The sequence below is a fragment of the Thalassophryne amazonica genome, chromosome 14, assembly GCF_902500255.1.
Source record: "Thalassophryne amazonica chromosome 14, fThaAma1.1, whole genome shotgun sequence".
Lineage (NCBI taxonomy): Eukaryota > Metazoa > Chordata > Actinopteri > Batrachoidiformes > Batrachoididae > Thalassophryne > Thalassophryne amazonica.
Genome location: NC_047116.1, coordinates 14,986,547 through 15,005,376, shown reverse-complemented (window position 1 = coordinate 15,005,376; position 18,830 = coordinate 14,986,547). Strand labels below are relative to the sequence as shown.

The following is an 18,830-nucleotide window of genomic DNA, read 5'->3' as shown; positions in this document are numbered from 1 at the left end:
TACGCAATATCTCTAAAATCAGAAAGGTCTTGTCTCAGAGTGATGCTGAAAAACTAATTCATGCATTTATTTCCTCTAGGCTGGACTATTGTAATTCATTATTATCAGGTTGTCCTAAAAGTTCCCTAAAAAGCCTTCAGTTAATTCAAAATGCTGCAGCTAGAGTACTAACGGGGACTAGAAGGAGAGAGCATATCTCACCCATATTGGCTTCTCTTCATTGGCTTCCTGTTAATTCTAGAATAGAATTTAAAATTCTTCTTCTTACTTATAAGGTTTTGAATAATCAGGTCCCATCTTATCTTAGGGACCTCGTAGTACCATATCACCCCAATAGAGCGCTTCGCTCTCAGACTGCAGGCTTACTTGTAGTTTCTAGGGTTTGTAAGAGTAGAATGGGAGGCAGAGCCTTCAGCTTTCAGGCTCCTCTCCTGTGGAACCAGCTCCCAATTCAGATCAGGGAGACAGACACCCTCTCTACTTTTAAGATTAGGCTTAAAACTTTCCTTTTTGCTAAAGCTTATAGTTAGGGCTGGATCTAGTGACCCTGAACCATCCCTTAGTTATGCTGCTATAGACGTAAACTGCTGGGGGGTTCCCATGATGCACTGTTTCTTTCTCTTTTTGCTCTGTATGCACCACTCTGCATTTAATCATTAGTGATCGATCTCTGCTCCCCTCCACAGCATGTCTTTTTCCTGGTTCTCTCCCTCAGCCCCAACCAGTCCCAGCAGAAGACTGCCCCTCCCTGAGCCTGGTTCTGCTGGAGGTTTCTTCCTGTTAAAAGGGAGTTTTTCCTTCCCACTGTAGCCAAGTGCTTGCTCACAGGGGGTCGTTTTGACCGTTGGGGTTTTACATAATTATTGTATGGCCTTGCCTTACAATATAAAGCGCCTTGGGGCAACTGTTTGTTGTGATTTGGCGCTATATAAAAAAAATGATTGATTGATTGATTGATTGATTGATTGATTGATTGAGGTATAAATCTGGCAACTTCAGTAGAGCCATAAATTAACACAAACCTGCAGTTTTTATTAAATATAAAGCAGTAATCCTGTAGTCACTGTGCTTTTATTTTTTTTTTTTTATAATTTAAGTAATAAAAATGGTAGAATTCATCACTGCTATAATTTAATTTTTAGTTTTCATAAAATAAAATTAACAACCATATATCGCAAACATGATCAAACTTCAGCTTGTCTGGAAAAAACATCGAATTTTTTAAACAAAACTGAGTTACAGATTTTGTTTTCAGCATAAAAAATACCCACTGCTATTTATACCTACAAGACAGTTAGCTTGTAGCTAACTCTGGTACAATTCGCAAGGTCGGTACTAGGTCACTTCGGCAAAGTGACCAATCTAAAGGCGAGAATTCGTACTTCCGTGACTGGCCGTTCGGTGACAGCACGCTCAGTCTGTATGTTGTTTTATTGAAATCACCCATTTTTTTTAATTGTCTGTAACTTGCTTCTAACAGCCAGCTGACAGCTATCATTTATACACTAAGCTGACTGAAAATGAACCGTTGCACATTAACTTTATTGACGAGCCTGACCCGTTTGAAAAGCGACCAAATTACATGCATTTGTATTGAGTTTATCGATGTTTTCAGAGAAACTCCGCCCCTCGAGGTTAAATGCCCAGATGACCGACCTTGAGAATAACAGAAATGATGATGTTTACACATTTTATTTGGTCAATAACAGTTATAAATTTAAATTTTTGTATTGAATCTCCTTGAAATAACAATGAGTGTTGTAGCGATTAGCTTCTTAGCTAACTCTGAGCTTGGCTAGCTATACGGGGAAGAATTCTTGAGGGTTTGACCTTCTTAAATCAACTAAACATACTGTTAGGTTACAGATTTATCCACCTACTGTGTCTGCATGTTAGCCACTTTATGTAATTATGGAAGAAGAAAAAAATACTAATTTACAATTCAAGACTTGCTACTTTGTTATTGATTAACATGGCAAGCAGCCATGTTGGAAACTAAATGGATTTCATGGCTGACATGGCTTAAAAAACTTACTTTCCAAACCAGAAGATCAATTTAATGGGATGTCTTAGTCACCTTTTCCATGTTGTCAGAAGTCAGAAGTTCCTAATTGCAGACAGATGTGATATGGATATTCAACAATCTGTTTTTTTGGTTTCTTTCTCACTTATTACACTATTTTCTCAGTGTATCAGCAGACTGCCGTTCCTCGTAGATGTACAAACTCTACTGAATTGTGCTCCAACTGATAAACAGAGTTAATTTTCAACAATTAAATAGTTTTTAATAATACATGGTAATTACATGGAAAATTACATGTAGCCTAAACCCTTTATAAAGTGTAACTTTTTAGAAAGTGCTATGTTAGCTCGTACCTTAACAAATCAGCTGTATTCACAAAATGTACACGATGACAGTTTAATGTTTTTCCCTTTTGGAATGTTCAGATAAAAGAGAGTCCTGTCTACTGCCATGGAAACAAATGGGTTCTACATTACTGTGATTTGTCATCAATTCAAGTATTAGGAATGTGGTGCAATTTCAGCCAAAGTGAGACGTCCATCAGGCGAGCAGCAAACACGCCTTACATCACATTTCAGTCAGGAGAAGGCACTGGAGAAAGAAGAGGAGTTAAAGGGGTGACATTGTGCAAAACATGTTTTCTCAAATGTTTACACTTCAATAAATCATCAATCAGTTCTGAGTGTGGATGCAGAACCTCCACGGCATGAAGGAGAATTTAAAATTTCCCCAACGTATGTCACCTGCAGAGGTGAATAATGAGTACTAGAGTCTGCAGTCCCAATACTGCTTACTAAACATAAATGTCCCTTCATGGGCAGCGACATGACACCTAACCAGGCAAAATATTAACGAAGTGCCCGGATGTTAATGCATTTTCAATGCGGATACATGACTGAACACGCTTGAAAAAAAATGCTTGCAAAATATGTGTTAAAATGCCGTTCTGACCTGGATATGGAGCCAGTAAAATTAATTTACATGAAATTATGTAAGGAAAGTATTAGGAGTGGTGGCCAAGTGGTTAATGCGCTTGGTTTCAGTTCAGAAGGTTCCGGGTTCAAATCCCATCCCTGCCACATTTCTCCACGTAATGTGGAGTTGCATCAGAAAGGGCATCCGGCGTAAAACTTGTGCCAATTCAACATGCAGATCCACCTTGGATTTGCTGTGGCGATCCCAAGTGTAAACAAGGGAGCAGCCGAAGGTACTTACTTACTTTTATGTAAGGAAAGTATTAAACTTACTGTGACACCCACACATTCCCAAATATTAGTGTTGAAAATTGCATTGATCTGATCTGTTCCAGATGCAATAAATCAGCAGCTCAGCTGAGACGTATTATATTATATTTTTTCATAATTATCCTTTATTGACTGAGTTTCATTCATGAAGTCAGTGGTGTGGGTGCACATCTCTGTGAGGGTGTGACTGTAAGTGGCACAGTACAGGACATTATAATATATGAGCAGCGGCTCAGTTATTTAAGGCGCAAAATAAAATAAAAAAATCTTCGGCCTTGTCGAACAATTTTAGACACAAACAACAAGTATTTTAACTAGACATTGGTCTAGCAGGGGAAAATATGAAAATGAAAACTGTTTATTTCGAACATTTGATACAACAACAATTACAAGATAGATCAGTAAAGACAACAACAAAAAAGTTCCTACTGTGTACCCAACATGTCCAAAAAGGGGTAGGGTGAAGCATCAGCTTATTTATCCCTACCCCTTCTTCCCCACAACCAGTAATACCCTTTGCCACATATACACATAGATTCCTACACACCTAAACCGATATATATATATATATATATATATATATATATATATATATACACAAACATAAATATACACCTACACATACCTACTTACATACAAAATACTATATATTTACAAGCCGAAGCAAAAAACAAAAACACCCTAACCCTCATTACCCTTCCTCCTCCCTATACCTAGAAATATCAATTAGACATAAGTGAAAAGTTAGTGGTCCGTGTCCTCAGACAGGCACGGCAGGAAACTTACACCTGTTTATCAACCAAATGTCACAAACAAAGTGACAAGAATAACCAAAACCACTTACTTATGGAAGGAAATGTTGTCTCCCTTCTTCCTCCATTGTGGCATTGCCAACATGTGCAGCTTTCCAGCATATTCCGCCTGTTTCTTGATAAGACTAATTAAGCGTCTATCCATGCTGCCAACTGAGTTGCTCAGATTCAAAATGGCGAACACGCCTCCTTGCCGGGAAACGACTCAGTGCGACTGCAGACTCTAGTTCTTAAATTGACCCTATGTGATGTCACCACACATGTTGCCAAATAATCCTCAGATAAAGTTGCCAAACGGAGGTTAATTTGTTGCTAAACATTGCCAAATGAGATGACTACCATACGTGATGACATCATTGCAAAGACACAGAACAGTGTCAGTGAAAAATATGATTGGAAATGTATTAGTTTTGTTTATTATCACATTTTTATTTGCAAAGGTAATATAAACACATTTGTTATGATCAGATAAATTTAATTTTCGCATTTAAACTTTTTTAAATAATTAAACATTTTGAAACAATTACTTGTGTGTGTGTGTGTGTGTGTGTGTGTGTGTGTGTGTGTGTGTGTGTGTGTGTGTGTGTGTGTGTGTGTGTGTGTGTGTGTGTGTGTGTGTGTGTGTGTGTGTGTGTGTGTATTCTTCTGCTCATATCAAGCAGTGTTATTCATTTGACTACTGACATGGTGCATTAAAGGAAATGCTAAACTGCAGTTTGCATGACCACATATAGTAACTGCAGTTTACACCAGTGGTTAGTGGTTGATGCTTACTGTCACTGATGCTAATTGCAAGCAGTTGTCGGTAACCGCCGGTGCCACAAGCTGCATCGCTAACTGCTTGCATCATGGCTGTTCATTTTCCTTAACACAGTCGGTCAACAGTCAAACACTTTATGATTATATAACAAGTTGTTTACTCCACATCTGGAAATCAAGCATGTTTGACAAAACTTTCCTCTATACATAACAACAGTCATCAGGAGATGAAATATCCCCCTGATCCCCACAAATCAGTCATAGAAAGTGTCGGGGGATTGCCCAAGTACACACGTATGGTAACTATGAATGAAATTGGTGAACTGGTTCTTGAGATATCACACAAACAAGTGTGGCAATGACAATATCTTGAATATCTCGATGTGACCTTCAAATTGACCCCAACGTCACCATAATGGACAGGTGTCTGGGGATCACCCAATTACACCATTATGCTTAAAAAGCGAAAACAGACATGTTGATCCTCTGTATTACATAACGGGGGGGGGGGGTAAGACACACACTGACAGATATATGTGAGGAGAAAATACCTTGTCGTTCACAGGAGAGTTTCATGCCTGAGCAGTTTTGCTCTCTCTGTGGGTGTCCAATGCGCTACAGCATAAAAAAACAAACATATTCAATTTAATATACATTAAAATTTATTGACACTAAACCACAGCCTGGTCCTGGATCTGTGGTGGAAAATGGAAACAGACCTCTGACACAATTAGCATATTAGCTGTTACCCCTCCTTAATTTGGACACGAATTCCACAACAAAATTTCTTCAATCTCTTCTCGTAATCCATTAATCGTGGCAAATTAATGGGAAATTTGCCGCTTTAATGCTAAGATGAATGGAGAGAAGAAACAAGAGGAGAAAAATGGTCTGAAAAGAAACACGCTTCCCTCGCAGGTGTTATTATTTCTGCTGATGGGAGTACAGCTGGACCAGCTGCTAGTTTAACTGCTCTTGTCTTTTACTGTGTCAGACCATGATGTACTGCTCAAGTAATAATAACTAACGTTGTCCCACAAAACGGAATGTTTCCTGGATCAGGCCTCCTCCAGGAAGTTTCTTCAATCCTCTGAGCACAATTATTAGGAAACTGAGGCATCCTTGGCAAAGGTGGATCCGATCAATTACGGGTCACCCAAGGAGACAAAATAGGAAATAAGGAAATGAGATGCAATTCATCTCCTATGGGTTCCGCGTTAGTTGAAGATTAAGGGATCTGCAGCCACATGCTCTGGCTTCATTTCTACAACAATAAACATCTACAACTATCAAAACTGCTACGTTATGGCGGTATGTGACGGTGGCAGTCAAGGTAGAAAACGAAATGAGAAATGATGGTGAGCACGTTTCCACCGAGGCAATAACCATCAATCATTATGTCTTCTACTATCTGATAGAGGAATCTAGACTACTCCAGAACTGTATCCAATTGTTCTATGGCGCGTGGTCCAGAACTTCGGCCATAAATACATTTGTGACGTGTCAAGTTGCTTTCTGCTTTTTACTTGACATGAACTCTGAGCACAAAATAGGGTTTTGGATTTATCGTCTTGATTAATCATGGGTGTGTTTTGGGTATGTCTAGAAAGAAACCAGAGTGTCTTCATGGACTGGCGCCTGCCTACCTAGCTGACCTACTTAAACCTTACGTACCGGCCCGGGCTTTACGTTCTCAGGGTGCAGGACTACTTTGTGTCCCTAAGATGAATAAGAAGTCTGCGGGTCACAGAGCTTTCTGTTATCGTGCCCCTGTTTTGTGGAATGATCTCCCTGCATCAATAAAACAGTCAGATTCTGTAGAGATTTTCAAGTCCAGACTTAAGACACACTTATTTTCCCTTTCATATGGCTAGTATACTGGTACAGTTTTGTTTTAGGCTTTTTACTCTTTTAATTCATTTATTAGTAATTGGAGCGGGCTGCGGCCTCAACTTTACCTAAATTCTGGGTCTTTTAGTGAAGTTTAGGGCTAGCGGCCGGCGATCACCTTAGTATTTCTCTGTGTTTCTTGTTGTTTAATGCTCGCAAATTATACAGTATTTTTTGTCTTTCTGATGCCTGATTCTGTTTTTTTCTCTCTGTTTAAGGTGCGTCTCCATCCAGAGATGGGAGTTGTATTCGTGTTGGCAACCCTCCTGTCCTGTGCGCCAATAGCATTTCTTGTATATTCGTCCGTGAATTGTTCTGTGAATTGTTCTGCAATTTATGTTTGTAGCATGGCCCAAGTAGAGGGTCACCCCTTTGAGTCTGGTCTGCTTGAGGTTTCTTCCTCAGAGGGAGTTTTTCCTTACCACTGTTGCTCTGGGGGTTGGTAAGGTTAGACTGTACCTGTGTGAAGCGCTTTGAGGCAACTCTGTTGTGATTTGGCGCTATATAAAGGAAAATAAATTGAAAAATTGAAAATTGTCTTCTGTCACATCCTTTTAAGAGCTGTAGTGCACCAGGCACACCACATGCTCCTATTGCAAAAGCAGAGTGAGAATTTCTGACAAACTAATGGATCTATGCCAACTTGTCAGAACAACTGAGCAAACAGAAGCCACCAAAGCTCCCTGAGGTGAAGCAGTGATGCAGTAAGGTGACATTTTGTATAATTTCTACAAGTGTTTATTTTATTTAGCATCATGGCTGTTCACTGGAGTTTTATTGTGTACACAAGCATGGTGTCCGTACACCATCCATTGTGAACGCACTTATACATGAAGGGTGTGAGTGTTGCGCCCTCTAAATACCAGAATTATCCTACACTGAATTTTAGAACAGGTTTTTACTTGTGTATGGCGCAATCTGTTAACATGCTGGCTTTCTGCTTCAACCTCATTTTTAGACCAACATATCCAGGGGTGCACAGATGAGTGCACGTGCACTCATGATTTCTGCACCACCAATAACTGCTAAGCACCATGTAGAAAAAAAATGTCCCAAAGTGAAAAAAGAGACAGATAAAAGGAAAAATTATAAGGCTAATTTAGATCTGTAGAATTTGCTCAACTCAGCCAAGAACTGATTATAAATTAAATCTCATTAAAATCTATAAATAACTGAGTTTTAGCAGCCATAAACACAATCCCTTTCAAATTCAGCTTTCAACCTTTTCTGCTTTCTACATGTGAAAATCACTTCTTTGTTCCTCATTTTTCATTTTCAGTACATGCTAAGTACAGTTTAACTTGAGTAAACTGGAAAAATACGTGACGCACTCACGCTTGGTGCTGCTGCAGTAAGTCAGCAAACTGCCGGTCCTTAGCATAGAGTTCAATGATGCGTATCCTGTCCTGGATTTCCTGCAGAGGCACCAGGAGGAAACATTACATCGTAAAAATCCCTGGTGAATTTCACCTATTTTCAAGATAACTTCTGTTATATTTGGTACTCCAAGCGTAAAGGATCGTTTCAGATCCAGATTTCAGAAAAAAAATTCAAGCGCCAACAAACATACCTCCTTGGTCAGCTCGCTGTTGTCGTAAATGTGTCGTATCTCCTCGCTGCTGAAGTCGGTGGAGGCCTCGGCGCTGGTGCTGCTGTAGACGGGAGGTTCGGGATAGCGGCGGTAGTAGTGGCTGTAGCCTGTGGTGGGCTCACTCTCATACATGGGATTGTACTTGGTAGCTTTGTCCAGAGATGGGAGACTTTCTAGTTGCCTTTGATAACAACAACACAAGAACAGCAATCAATCGTAATACCAACAACGTAAATCCAGGAAGCCGTACGAGAAAAAGAGGTGCGCTCAATTAAATAAGAGGAAGCCAAATGGGAAAATAACTGATCACTCATGTAGGCCTTTGTGGTGATCCGAGTCAAGCCACTGTCAGCGGTAAATCCTACACTGTGTCTATACAGTACAAGCCCTCTGTTACATCACCCATACTGGTTTAAAGTTCAAATGGAGTGGTTCCAAATTCTATCTTGGGAGTGCCTGACTCCACCTAACTTCCGGCCAACCCATAAATGGTTAAAGGGATGGCTCGTGGGCAAAAATGACGTGACCTGGGTGGGAACAACGGAGACCAAATACAGCTTCCATGTTGGAGTTACAAAACAAGCTCTCAAGCTAATAGACTAATCTTGGTTCAGGTGTTTGATAAATGTGTGTTTTTTGCAGACAAGGCGGCATTTATCATAATAGCTAGTTTCAGTTACTGATATAAAAAAAATTATGACTGGCATATTGCCTCAGTAAGCATGGAGTAACAGTAGGGATAAGAACCAAACAATTGATACCTGCTAAATAGTGCTGACGGTGCTAATATACAAATATACGATGAAAATACTGGAGTACAGACTTCGAAAATGGTCTGTTAGTGCAATTAACTGCATGGCAAGCCAATTATTCTCAGATATTTGCAATAAAATGCTTAGAAATGTTAAACACAGTTGAGTTAGTAGCACAGTAACAGTTAGTAGCCACTGCTAGCAGACTCTGCAAGTAGGGTCATGGACCCACCACTATACTCAAAGTGATCAAACCCATAATGTTATGGCTTAAAATATCTTAAACTGATGAGTTCTATAAATATTCTAGCGGTTAAGGAGTTGGGCTTGAGACCAGAAGATCCTCAGTTCAAATCTCAGCCTGACTGGAAAATCACTAAGGGGCAAGGTCTTTAATCCCCTATTGCTCCCAGTGTGTAGTGAGCGCACTATATGGCAGCACCCTCACATCGGGGTGAATGTAAGGCATAATTGTAAAGCGCTTTGAGTGTCTGATGCAGATGGAAAAGCGCTATATAAATGCAGTCCATTTACCATTTAAATGTATTTCTGCTGTAAAGTTATGGATTTTTAAAATGACCTTCTATTGGAGCCAGCCTAAAGTGACCATTCACGGAAATGCAAGATTTTTGGCCCTTCCACACTGGCTTCATTTTTCAGCACTGGAGGTTTGGGTTTTTCCCAGACCTGAGCTGACCTTGATGCAAAGATGTGGAGATGCATTTTGTGGACCCGGGATAACTCTGGGGTCTGATGTTCTGCAGATGTGCACCAAACCCCATCTCTTCTGTGAAAGGGGTCGAGATTGACTTCCCAATGATGATTATTGATCAAGGTGTCATACTGAGCAAAACCGATTCATCACGGAGAGGATTTTTCCGGAACCATGGTGAAAGTTTAGGCCCATAGTGGTTATGAGTGTGCAACAATCTCCAAAGTAATGAAAAAATCCAAGGGTGTGTTTGCAAACAGAAAATGAGTAAGAGAAAGCACAAAGGGATTCAAAAGATTAAGGAGCGGTCCCATAGATGATTTGAAATCATTGTATTCCTCAGAATGAGTCACAGAATAAACTCCACGTGTTGCTGTTTCTCATTATTTTTACAATGTTATGATTGTTTTGTTTTTTTTTCACTTTTAAAAAGACATAATAAAAGTAATAATCATCATATGCTGTGTATCACAATTATAACTGAAATTAAAAGGTTTGATAGGTGCAAAAATTCTGGAATTTCTTATTTAAATTGCACCTCGTGTTCATTTGATCATAAAGTAAGAAATCAGATTGCCCACATTGTATGAGGAGCAAAGGAAATCATCCAAGCATCGAAAGTTCATCTTTAGCCATATTTTAGATCTCTAGAATCTAAAAGTGGGGAAAAAAGTATTTTATGAGTATAAGCGCTGTAACAATCCGAGTTGGATTTCGACGTGTTTTTGATTTGTGTTCCTCACCGCATAGGGTCCTCCGACTCTTCCTTCTTGTACTGGTCCCGTAGAGTCCTGGCCAGAAAAAATATCACTCCGGATGCGACTAACAGGAAACCAGCCACGGAGGCGATGGCGATGCCGACCACCAGTGGTTCAGAGACGTACTCCTCACAGTGCTCCCCTCGGTACCACCAGTTCTCCCCAACACGGCACCTGGAACATTGAAGAAAAACATGAAACCAAATGGATTCACAAGACTTTTGTAAACTACACTAGAACCAACACAGACGACCACACTAAAAGAAGACTCCATGCTGGGTCATCCTCAAAGAAACGCGCCACATGGCCATAATGGTGGAGCTGATGTACCTTCACAATCAAGTGATACTTCTCATCTTAGCCTCCCTAACTACAAAACTACTGGTTTGACACAGTCATCACAGTGGTACCCAAGGATCTTCTCAAGAGACCTACAGTAGCACCAAGAACATCCAGTTGTCACCTTAGGTCACTAGTGTCCAAGTCTCACAACCATACAGGAAGACAGGAAGTACCAGGACTCTAAAGACTTGGATCTTCATTCTTCTGCAAAGATATCGGCATCACCTCATATCTGCCCAGGGTCCTCTTGACACCATAAGCTCTTCCGAGGCATCTCCTGATCTCAGAGACATGAATACTGAGATGAATGAGTGAATGGTTCCCCAAGTTCAACACTTTTGTTGCATACAGCCACACTTCTGATGGCCGGGTCCAGGAAGCCTGAAAGCCTGGTGTTGTGGTTCAGTCTGTGTTGGGGTTCTAGTCTCCTCTTTGTTAATCTGTTACCAGCTCTGATCTGTCTTCTTCCATCTCTTTATGTTATCTTTATTTCCCAGCCTCTAATCTTGTATCACCTATTTTCTGGTCTAACATTCGTTGCATATTCCAGCTTTTGTCGGTCATGTTCTGTCTGTCTCAGTAGTTTTTTGTCATTTCCTTCTCAGTCATTTCCAGCTCTATCAGTCCTTGTCAATTTCACCCTTTTTCTTGTCTTGTATTCTTTGCATTGGCCATTTATCACCTTTCAGCATTCAGCACTCTCTGCTTCCCTCTAGTGACCCTTTTTGTCCTCACAGGTCTTAGTCTCTGTCTTTGAATTACCTCCATCTAGTGTTTGTTTGTGGTCCATACACATAATTAGGTCTGATCTTTTCCACCTGTTATGTCTACAGCTGCTCTCTGATTTGTTTGTCTATTTAAAGGGGCTTGGCTCATCTTGAGTTGTGGATCCATTGCATTGGTGCATGTTTGCATGGAGTTGGTTGGTTGGTTGGTTGGTTGGTTGGTTGGTTGGTTGGTTGGTTGGTTGGTTGGTTGGTTGGTTGGTTGGTTGGTTGGTGTATTTCCTGTTGCCACTTAATAGTGAGTATTTGCCTGGTTTGTTGCACTCTGGAGTTGAACCTATTTATGAAGCAAGAAAGAGTTTTGTTTTTTTTCCTGAGATTACCCCTGTCTCTGAGTTCTTACCTTTTGTAAGAAGAAAGGACTATTTTTGGTAACCCAGTCACTGAGTTGGACTTCCACATCTAAGAAGTTAGAGACATTCCTAAGTTGAACAGAACCTGAGTTTTTCCCCATTTGAAGCAGTCTCTTCAGTTGGTGTCTCCTGTTGTTAAAGACTCTAGCCTTAATTTCCATCTAAGGAGAAAGACGTCTCAGTTGGACTCCCTCTTATGAAGAAGTTAAATATCAGTTTGATTTTGTTTATGTGACTTTCACCATCCTTGAAGAAAGGAGATTTAAGTTTGAGTTCTGTCATGCCCTTTCCATGAAAGATGTTTCTATTCATTCTCACTCTTCATTAAGAGTTTGTCCACTCCTTTAAGAAGATTTCCTGAGTTGCCCTACACTGTTATGAAGATTATTCCTCTGTTTATTCATGCCAGTCTCAAGACTGCTCTGCATCCTGGGGTTCTACACTGTTTACCTAAGTCCTGGTTTCAGTTAGCTGCCATAACTCCTAATCCTAACAGCCTGGATCCAGTGGTGGGCACAGCTAACCAAAAGGTTAGCTTCGATAACCATTAATCCAATAACTGAAAAGTTATCTTTATGATGCTAAACTGCTAAAAAATTTATCTTTTACAGACAACCAATAACTTTTCGTATTGATTCGGATGCGAATGCTCCCTGCATCGACTGGCCATTTACGGGTGATTCCTTAACTACGGGCACTATTGGCCTTGTAAATGTAATTTCCACCACACCATTGCCTTACAATATAAAGCGCCTTGGGGCAACTGTTTGTTGTGATTTGGCGCTATATACATGTGCTCTGATGTCACTGTTTATCTCCATAGAAACTACCCAAACAATCTTTCATACAAACTGTTTAAAGGGACATTATGTGTTGTGGTGGAAATTACGGCAATAGTGTGGGACAACTACATTTTCTTTAAAAAAAATCACAACAGTTGTATGACATTGAATACCCCAATTATGTTTTGATTATTTTACTGATATTTTATTCAGAGATATTTTAAAACATTAGAAAAAAATGTTTCTTTATCATTGAAGATCAAAAGTCTGGGTGTGGGACAAGCACAAAACAGCAATATTTGCACATAATGATGCTGGAAAAAGGTGAAAGTCATCACAGACTACTAGAACAAATTTCTTAACACACTTTCATTGTAAAGATAACTATAAAAGTGTGAAATTTCCCCTTTTTTCTGTTTTTCATACAATATGATCAAAGGACATAAGTGCCCGTAGTCTAAGAATCACCCTTACGTTTTGCGCTTAATGATGACGTCATCAGCAAGTGACAAGCAGCCAGTCTGCTATAAACACACAACAAATGGACTAAAATGTTTGATTTTAGGGTTTACAAACGTTTTGACCGTTAAACTTTACTCATTTTACCAGCAAAAAAAATGTTAGCAGACTGAAAGTTATCGGAACTAAATTTAGTGGACTAATTAGTCCGATGATGATTTTAAAACTTATCTGAAAAGCTAATCCGCTAGCAAAAACATTAGCTTAGATAATTATCTGTTATCAGATTAGCTGAACTGTGCCCACCACTGCCTGGATCTTAGTCTTGATCCAGGATGGTCCAGTTCTTCACTGTTTCTCAAATGATTCTGCAACATTCACAGCATCACCCAGGAAGTCAAACTCGGTAAACTTTTCTTCTTCATCAAAGGCGCCTAAATTGCTGGTTTCCACAACGCTACCCAACACCCAGCCCCTGATGAATACCAGTAGCGGAACAACGCCCAGCAAAAACAGCAGTACGCCACACATCCTGGAAAACTTTCAGCACTGCAAAATTAAGAATTCCTTCTCTCCACCACCTTTATCCAACTCCATCTCATAGGTTTTGGACTATCCACATACCAGCATCAGTGATTTTTTATTTTTATTTTTTCCCCAAGTTTCATGAAGCGTTTCAGTTCGTTCATTTGTAATAACAGTTCACTGACTCCTCGGAAATGTCTGCAATTTCTCCTCACATAGTCAGTATGTCTGTAAGTCACCGACACGTCGTTATGACATAAATTCTTTGCTTGTTTGTTTCCTAACTCCATGGAATACAGTAAGTACAGGATACAGTGTGAAGTAAATAATCTTGCTCCATCTGGAGCCGCCAGCCATGTGGTGCCATGACGTGATAAATGGATGCGAAACAAAAGGTTAGTGGCACTCGTCTTGGCTTCGTTTGCTTTGCGTCTGTTCATAATCACTGTTAAGTGTGCTACAATCAAAAGCCTGAGTGGAGCCAGAAGAAAGTCTCTGTCACCGACACATTAACCTCTGCTCACGAGGAAACACGTGACTGTTTGGATTTAAAAATAGACACAAACAGATTTTTAAAACAATTACAAGACATAGAGGAAAAAATAGTGAATACTTTTCAAAGACTAATTAAGCAGCATTATAAAAAGTATGTCAGGTATATTTGAGTTTTCTCTGTTTAATATGATTTGTGGACCCTTAAATATAACGCAGACATTTGCTTTCCTTTCAGCACCTGCTAATTACGTTTGCTCTAAATTCCACCACTTTTATGAGTAAGTGATTGCTCGGTCCATTAAATGTCAGATAATAGCAAAAATAAACTGAGATTTTCCTCAACCTTAGGTAATATCTTTTTTTTTTTTTTTTTTTATTCCCATCCTGTCTGTATCTATAATCCCAGTACAAGTCACTGCTGGCTCACACCATTAAGAATAAACGCAACTTAAATATGACAACAATAATTTGTTGCTCTCATTTTACACATTAATTAAAAAGTTAACTCACAAATAAAAAATGAGAAACAATAACAGACAATAGAAGTGACAGACAAATGACTACAAAAACAGTGTGCAAAACAACGATGCCAACAAAGTTGGTCTGTAAGCAAATTATTAAAATAAAGGAAGAATGTCTCTCGTAATAGCAGCAACAGTGAAAATGAGTATAAGTAAATGTGGGATGTGTGTGTGTGTGTGTGTGTGCGCATGTTTGTGGAAAATCTGTGTGTCATGGGGACAGTCGAACATGTACGTGTGTAGTCTATTTTGTTCTTCCTCCACGTCATGTTTGTTTTCCTGCTTGCAGTGAAACTGTCTGTGGTTATGTTTCCTACAGCGCACCCTGCAGGTTTCTCTCCTGGGTTTTAACGTCAGTTTAGTGTTCTCTCATCACTCCTGCATTTTCTGCCTTATTGTATTTTACGAAATGCCTTCATGTTCTCTCTCTCTCTCATCCCCACTGCAATTCAGCACTCTTAGTTTCTCTGTATTGTTTCATTTATCATGGTGCAGTGAGGTTTCTCTTTGGGCTTACTCTCGGTTTGACGTTCTTAGAGCACTCCTGCATTCCCGTCTTGTCTGTGCTTTTTAACCTCTACATTTTTTTTTTCATCTCATCTTCACTGCAATCACTGTTTATGAAGTTTCCTTTGTGATTGTGGCATCTCTTGTTTTTCAGTATACTTTACATGTTCCTCATGTACCATTTATTTTGAATCTGACTCCTCCAAGAGCTTCTATTTTCTCTTGGCCAAGCATCCTTTTGAAAGGAGTTTCATTCAACATGCCAGACTGTTGTGGTTTGTCCTGCTTTTTCATGTTCATTTCAGTTCTTAGTGTTCCAGTTTTCCTGTGTTTTGACCTCTGCATTTTCTGTTGACTTCTGAGGTTGCCTGCTGTCTTTGAGATACCTGTTTAATGCTGTTGGGCTGTTACTGTGTTGCTGACCTTTATCTGTGCACTGAATAACCCTTCTGCTGTTCCCTTTGGAAAAACTGCCATCTGTGTACTGACCCACCCCTGTCCAAGACATCTGTGATTTGTTTCATTAATACACTGGTTAAAACTTTAACATCTTTGATTCACTGGATAGCGGTGTGTGCCTGTTCCATGCCAGCTGTAAATCTGTGTACACAGTATGGTAGATACAATGAGACGTGAGTTGCATCAGAGCCACATCGCCCTAAATCTATCAATGCAGCCCTACAAGTATTTAAGGGGACCTGATACCAGAGCAGTGCCACAGAGCACTTCTATACCAGTGGGAGGAGAATCCACAGCAATAGGATTAATATCCTGTGTGTACAGGAGGCAAGAAGCAACCATAGAGCAGCTGTCCAATAAAAGGGCCCACACAACCACCGCCTGCAGGGTGGTTGTGTGGGACACAGACCCCCAGCCCCAACAGCAGTCAGGGCTCGAATACCCACAGAGTGGGCCAGGGTCTCACCCGGGACCACCCACTGGATCGTGGGACCTACAACATCCTGAAGTACCCCCACCCCTGTGGTAAAACCTTAGTTACATTCGTAACTGTCGTTTTCTTTCTTTGGAATAACCTGTTTGCAGATAAAATAGTGTGATGACAATGTTTCTGTGTAGGCTCTCAGTTGTCCAGGTGGTTTCCATAGTAGAGAAGCTTTAATCTTCGACTGGACTGGGTTGCTTGACATGAGGACGTTTCGCTTCAAATCACAGAAGCTTCCTCAGCTAAAATTCTTGCTCTGGTAGTCTGACTTCTGTCTTGACTCTTATAGAGAATAAACCAGAAGCCAACAAAAGCTGGAGTTTTTTAACCTAACCAGACCCCACCTACCGAGAGGCTGACTGCTATAGGCTAGTGACTAAACAATAGCGCTAATTAGCACCTATTGTGCTCTAGTTAGCACTCTGCTAATGACAGGACGGAAGCCTCCCCTGATGGCTCCCTTGACAACTCTCTCCTGATGACGTGAATGACTCATTACCATGAACAAAAGACTGAAACTGCTTTGACCTGAGCACCACATTGTAAACAGGGGACAAACCGTGTCTGAGACCTGCTTCGCGGTTAAGGCTGGGTTTCAACTGTTTTGCAAAGAATGCTTCCTTGACAGCTCTCTCAAACCATTTCTTCTCTCTGGCTAAGATTTTAACTTCCTTGTCCTCAAACGTGTGGTTAGTGTCTTTCAGGTGGAGATGAACTGCAGACTGAGGTCCATTGGTGACCTCTCTGCGGTGCTGGTATAGCCTCTTGTGTAAAGTTGCTTCGTCTCACCTATGTAGTGTTCATTACAGTTTTCCTGACATCTGATATGATACACTACATTGCTCTGTTTGTAACTAGGGATCCTGTCCTTAGGATTAAGGACAGGATCTGTATGTGATCTGGATCAGGATCTGATGTAAATTAATTCACCCTAAGCGGTCTCAGACACGCTTTGTCCCTGTTTACAATGTGGTGCTCAGGTCAAAGCAGTTTCAGTCTTTTGTTCATGGTAATGAGTCATTCACGTCATCAGGAGAGAGTTGTCAGGGGAGGCTTCCATCCTGTCATTAGGAGAGTGCTAACTAGAGCACAATAGGTGCTAATTAGAGCTATTGTTTAGTCACTAGCCTATAGCAGTCAGCCTCTCGGTAGGTGGGGTCTGGTTAGGTTAAAAAACTCCAGCTTTTGTTGGCTTCTGGTTATTCTTCTCTACAAGAGTCAAGACAGAAGTCAGACTACCAGAGCAAGAATTTTAACTGAGGAAGCTTCTGTGATTTGAAGCGAAACGTCCTCACGTCAAGCAACCCAGTCCAGTCGAAGATTCAAGCTTCTCTACTGTGATGACAATGTGGGGTTTTTTGGGGGGGAGGGGGGGTTTCCTAGCGCTAAGTCAACTAACCATGGTTCATATCTTCGTTTCTCCAGCAGATTGATGTTTGGCTGTATGATGTCATTAATTTGATTGACTTTGAGCTGAAACACAAGATGTCATTACCTCCTAATTATCAGAATATCTGGGCAAATAAGAGAAATGTTGGGTTTTTGTTTTTTGTTTTTTACGTCTTGTGGATTACCTGTGATGTTGTCACTAAGCACTCAAAGATTGCAAACATCTAGAGACAAAACTGATCACTTTTCATCTAATCCCCACCCACCTGCAAATGGCTCCCTTGCCAGGGACGATGTCGCACTTGCCATCATTGAGGCAAAAGTCTTTTTTCAGCTCACAGACGCTCTGACAAGGAAGTCCATCCACACTGAAGTAACCCGCATTACAGCCACACTCTGCCTCGCGGACCGTCTATTCACCTTACACTCGGCATACTCGTTTACACGCCTGGAACTTGCAGGGATCGGCCTTGTCACCTAAGCATTTAAAAACAGTCAACGGTCATTTACAATTATAGTTATATGATCTGAGCAGCTGATCCCATTTTAAAAGCAAACAATACAAACTACTGAATGCCTCGTTCACGACATCATTACATCAATGGTTTATTTGTCAAAATAAAATATGCATAAGTTTAATGTCCAAACTAAAAACCTCGGACTGCACACCAACACAAAAGGCCCAACAATCTTTTCACACCTATACTAAATTACCTTTACGAACAATCAGTTGTGCAACAAACACCCTACAATTTTTTTTCATTAATGTCTAATCATACCTGCAGGCTGGAGAACCACTTACAGTTCCTGGATGTGGGGACCTTATCCAGGTACACAAATATACAATGCAGTGCCACATGGCAACAATTACAAAATAAATAAATGCATAATACCACATCAGTAAGACACAAAAGAATAAAACATTATTATTTCACATTAAAGCAAATATATGGATGATTGCTGTTGACACATTGGGAGTTTATCTGCACTTTTAAACATTAATGTATCAGTGGTAGTAGATCTTTTATAATAAAACCTGAATTAACAAACTGGTCAAATGCAAGTCACAAATCTGGTGCATTTTAAAAACATCAACAGAACTCCAATTATTTCCCCAAAAAGATGTTGACTGGAATTATTTTCTTCATATGTGTTATACTGTGGGAAGGTTTACTGAAATTGGAGGAG

The 18,830-nt window shown here is 40.2% G+C and overlaps 1 protein-coding gene across 1 annotated transcript in view; it reads right to left on the bottom strand.

The window, feature by feature from the left end:
* Positions 1–2,035: 2,035 nt before the first annotated feature.
* impg2a (interphotoreceptor matrix proteoglycan 2a) overlaps positions 2,036–18,830 on the bottom strand; it is a 33,814-nt gene continuing 17,019 nt past the window's right edge. The window contains 6 exon segments of the mRNA XM_034187169.1: positions 2,036–2,614; positions 5,390–5,453; positions 8,064–8,143; positions 8,299–8,500; positions 10,527–10,715; positions 17,909–18,119. Of these exon segments, the coding sequence (XP_034043060.1) occupies positions 5,411–5,453; positions 8,064–8,143; positions 8,299–8,500; positions 10,527–10,715; positions 17,909–18,119 (725 nt within the window). The 3' untranslated portion in view covers positions 2,036–2,614; positions 5,390–5,410.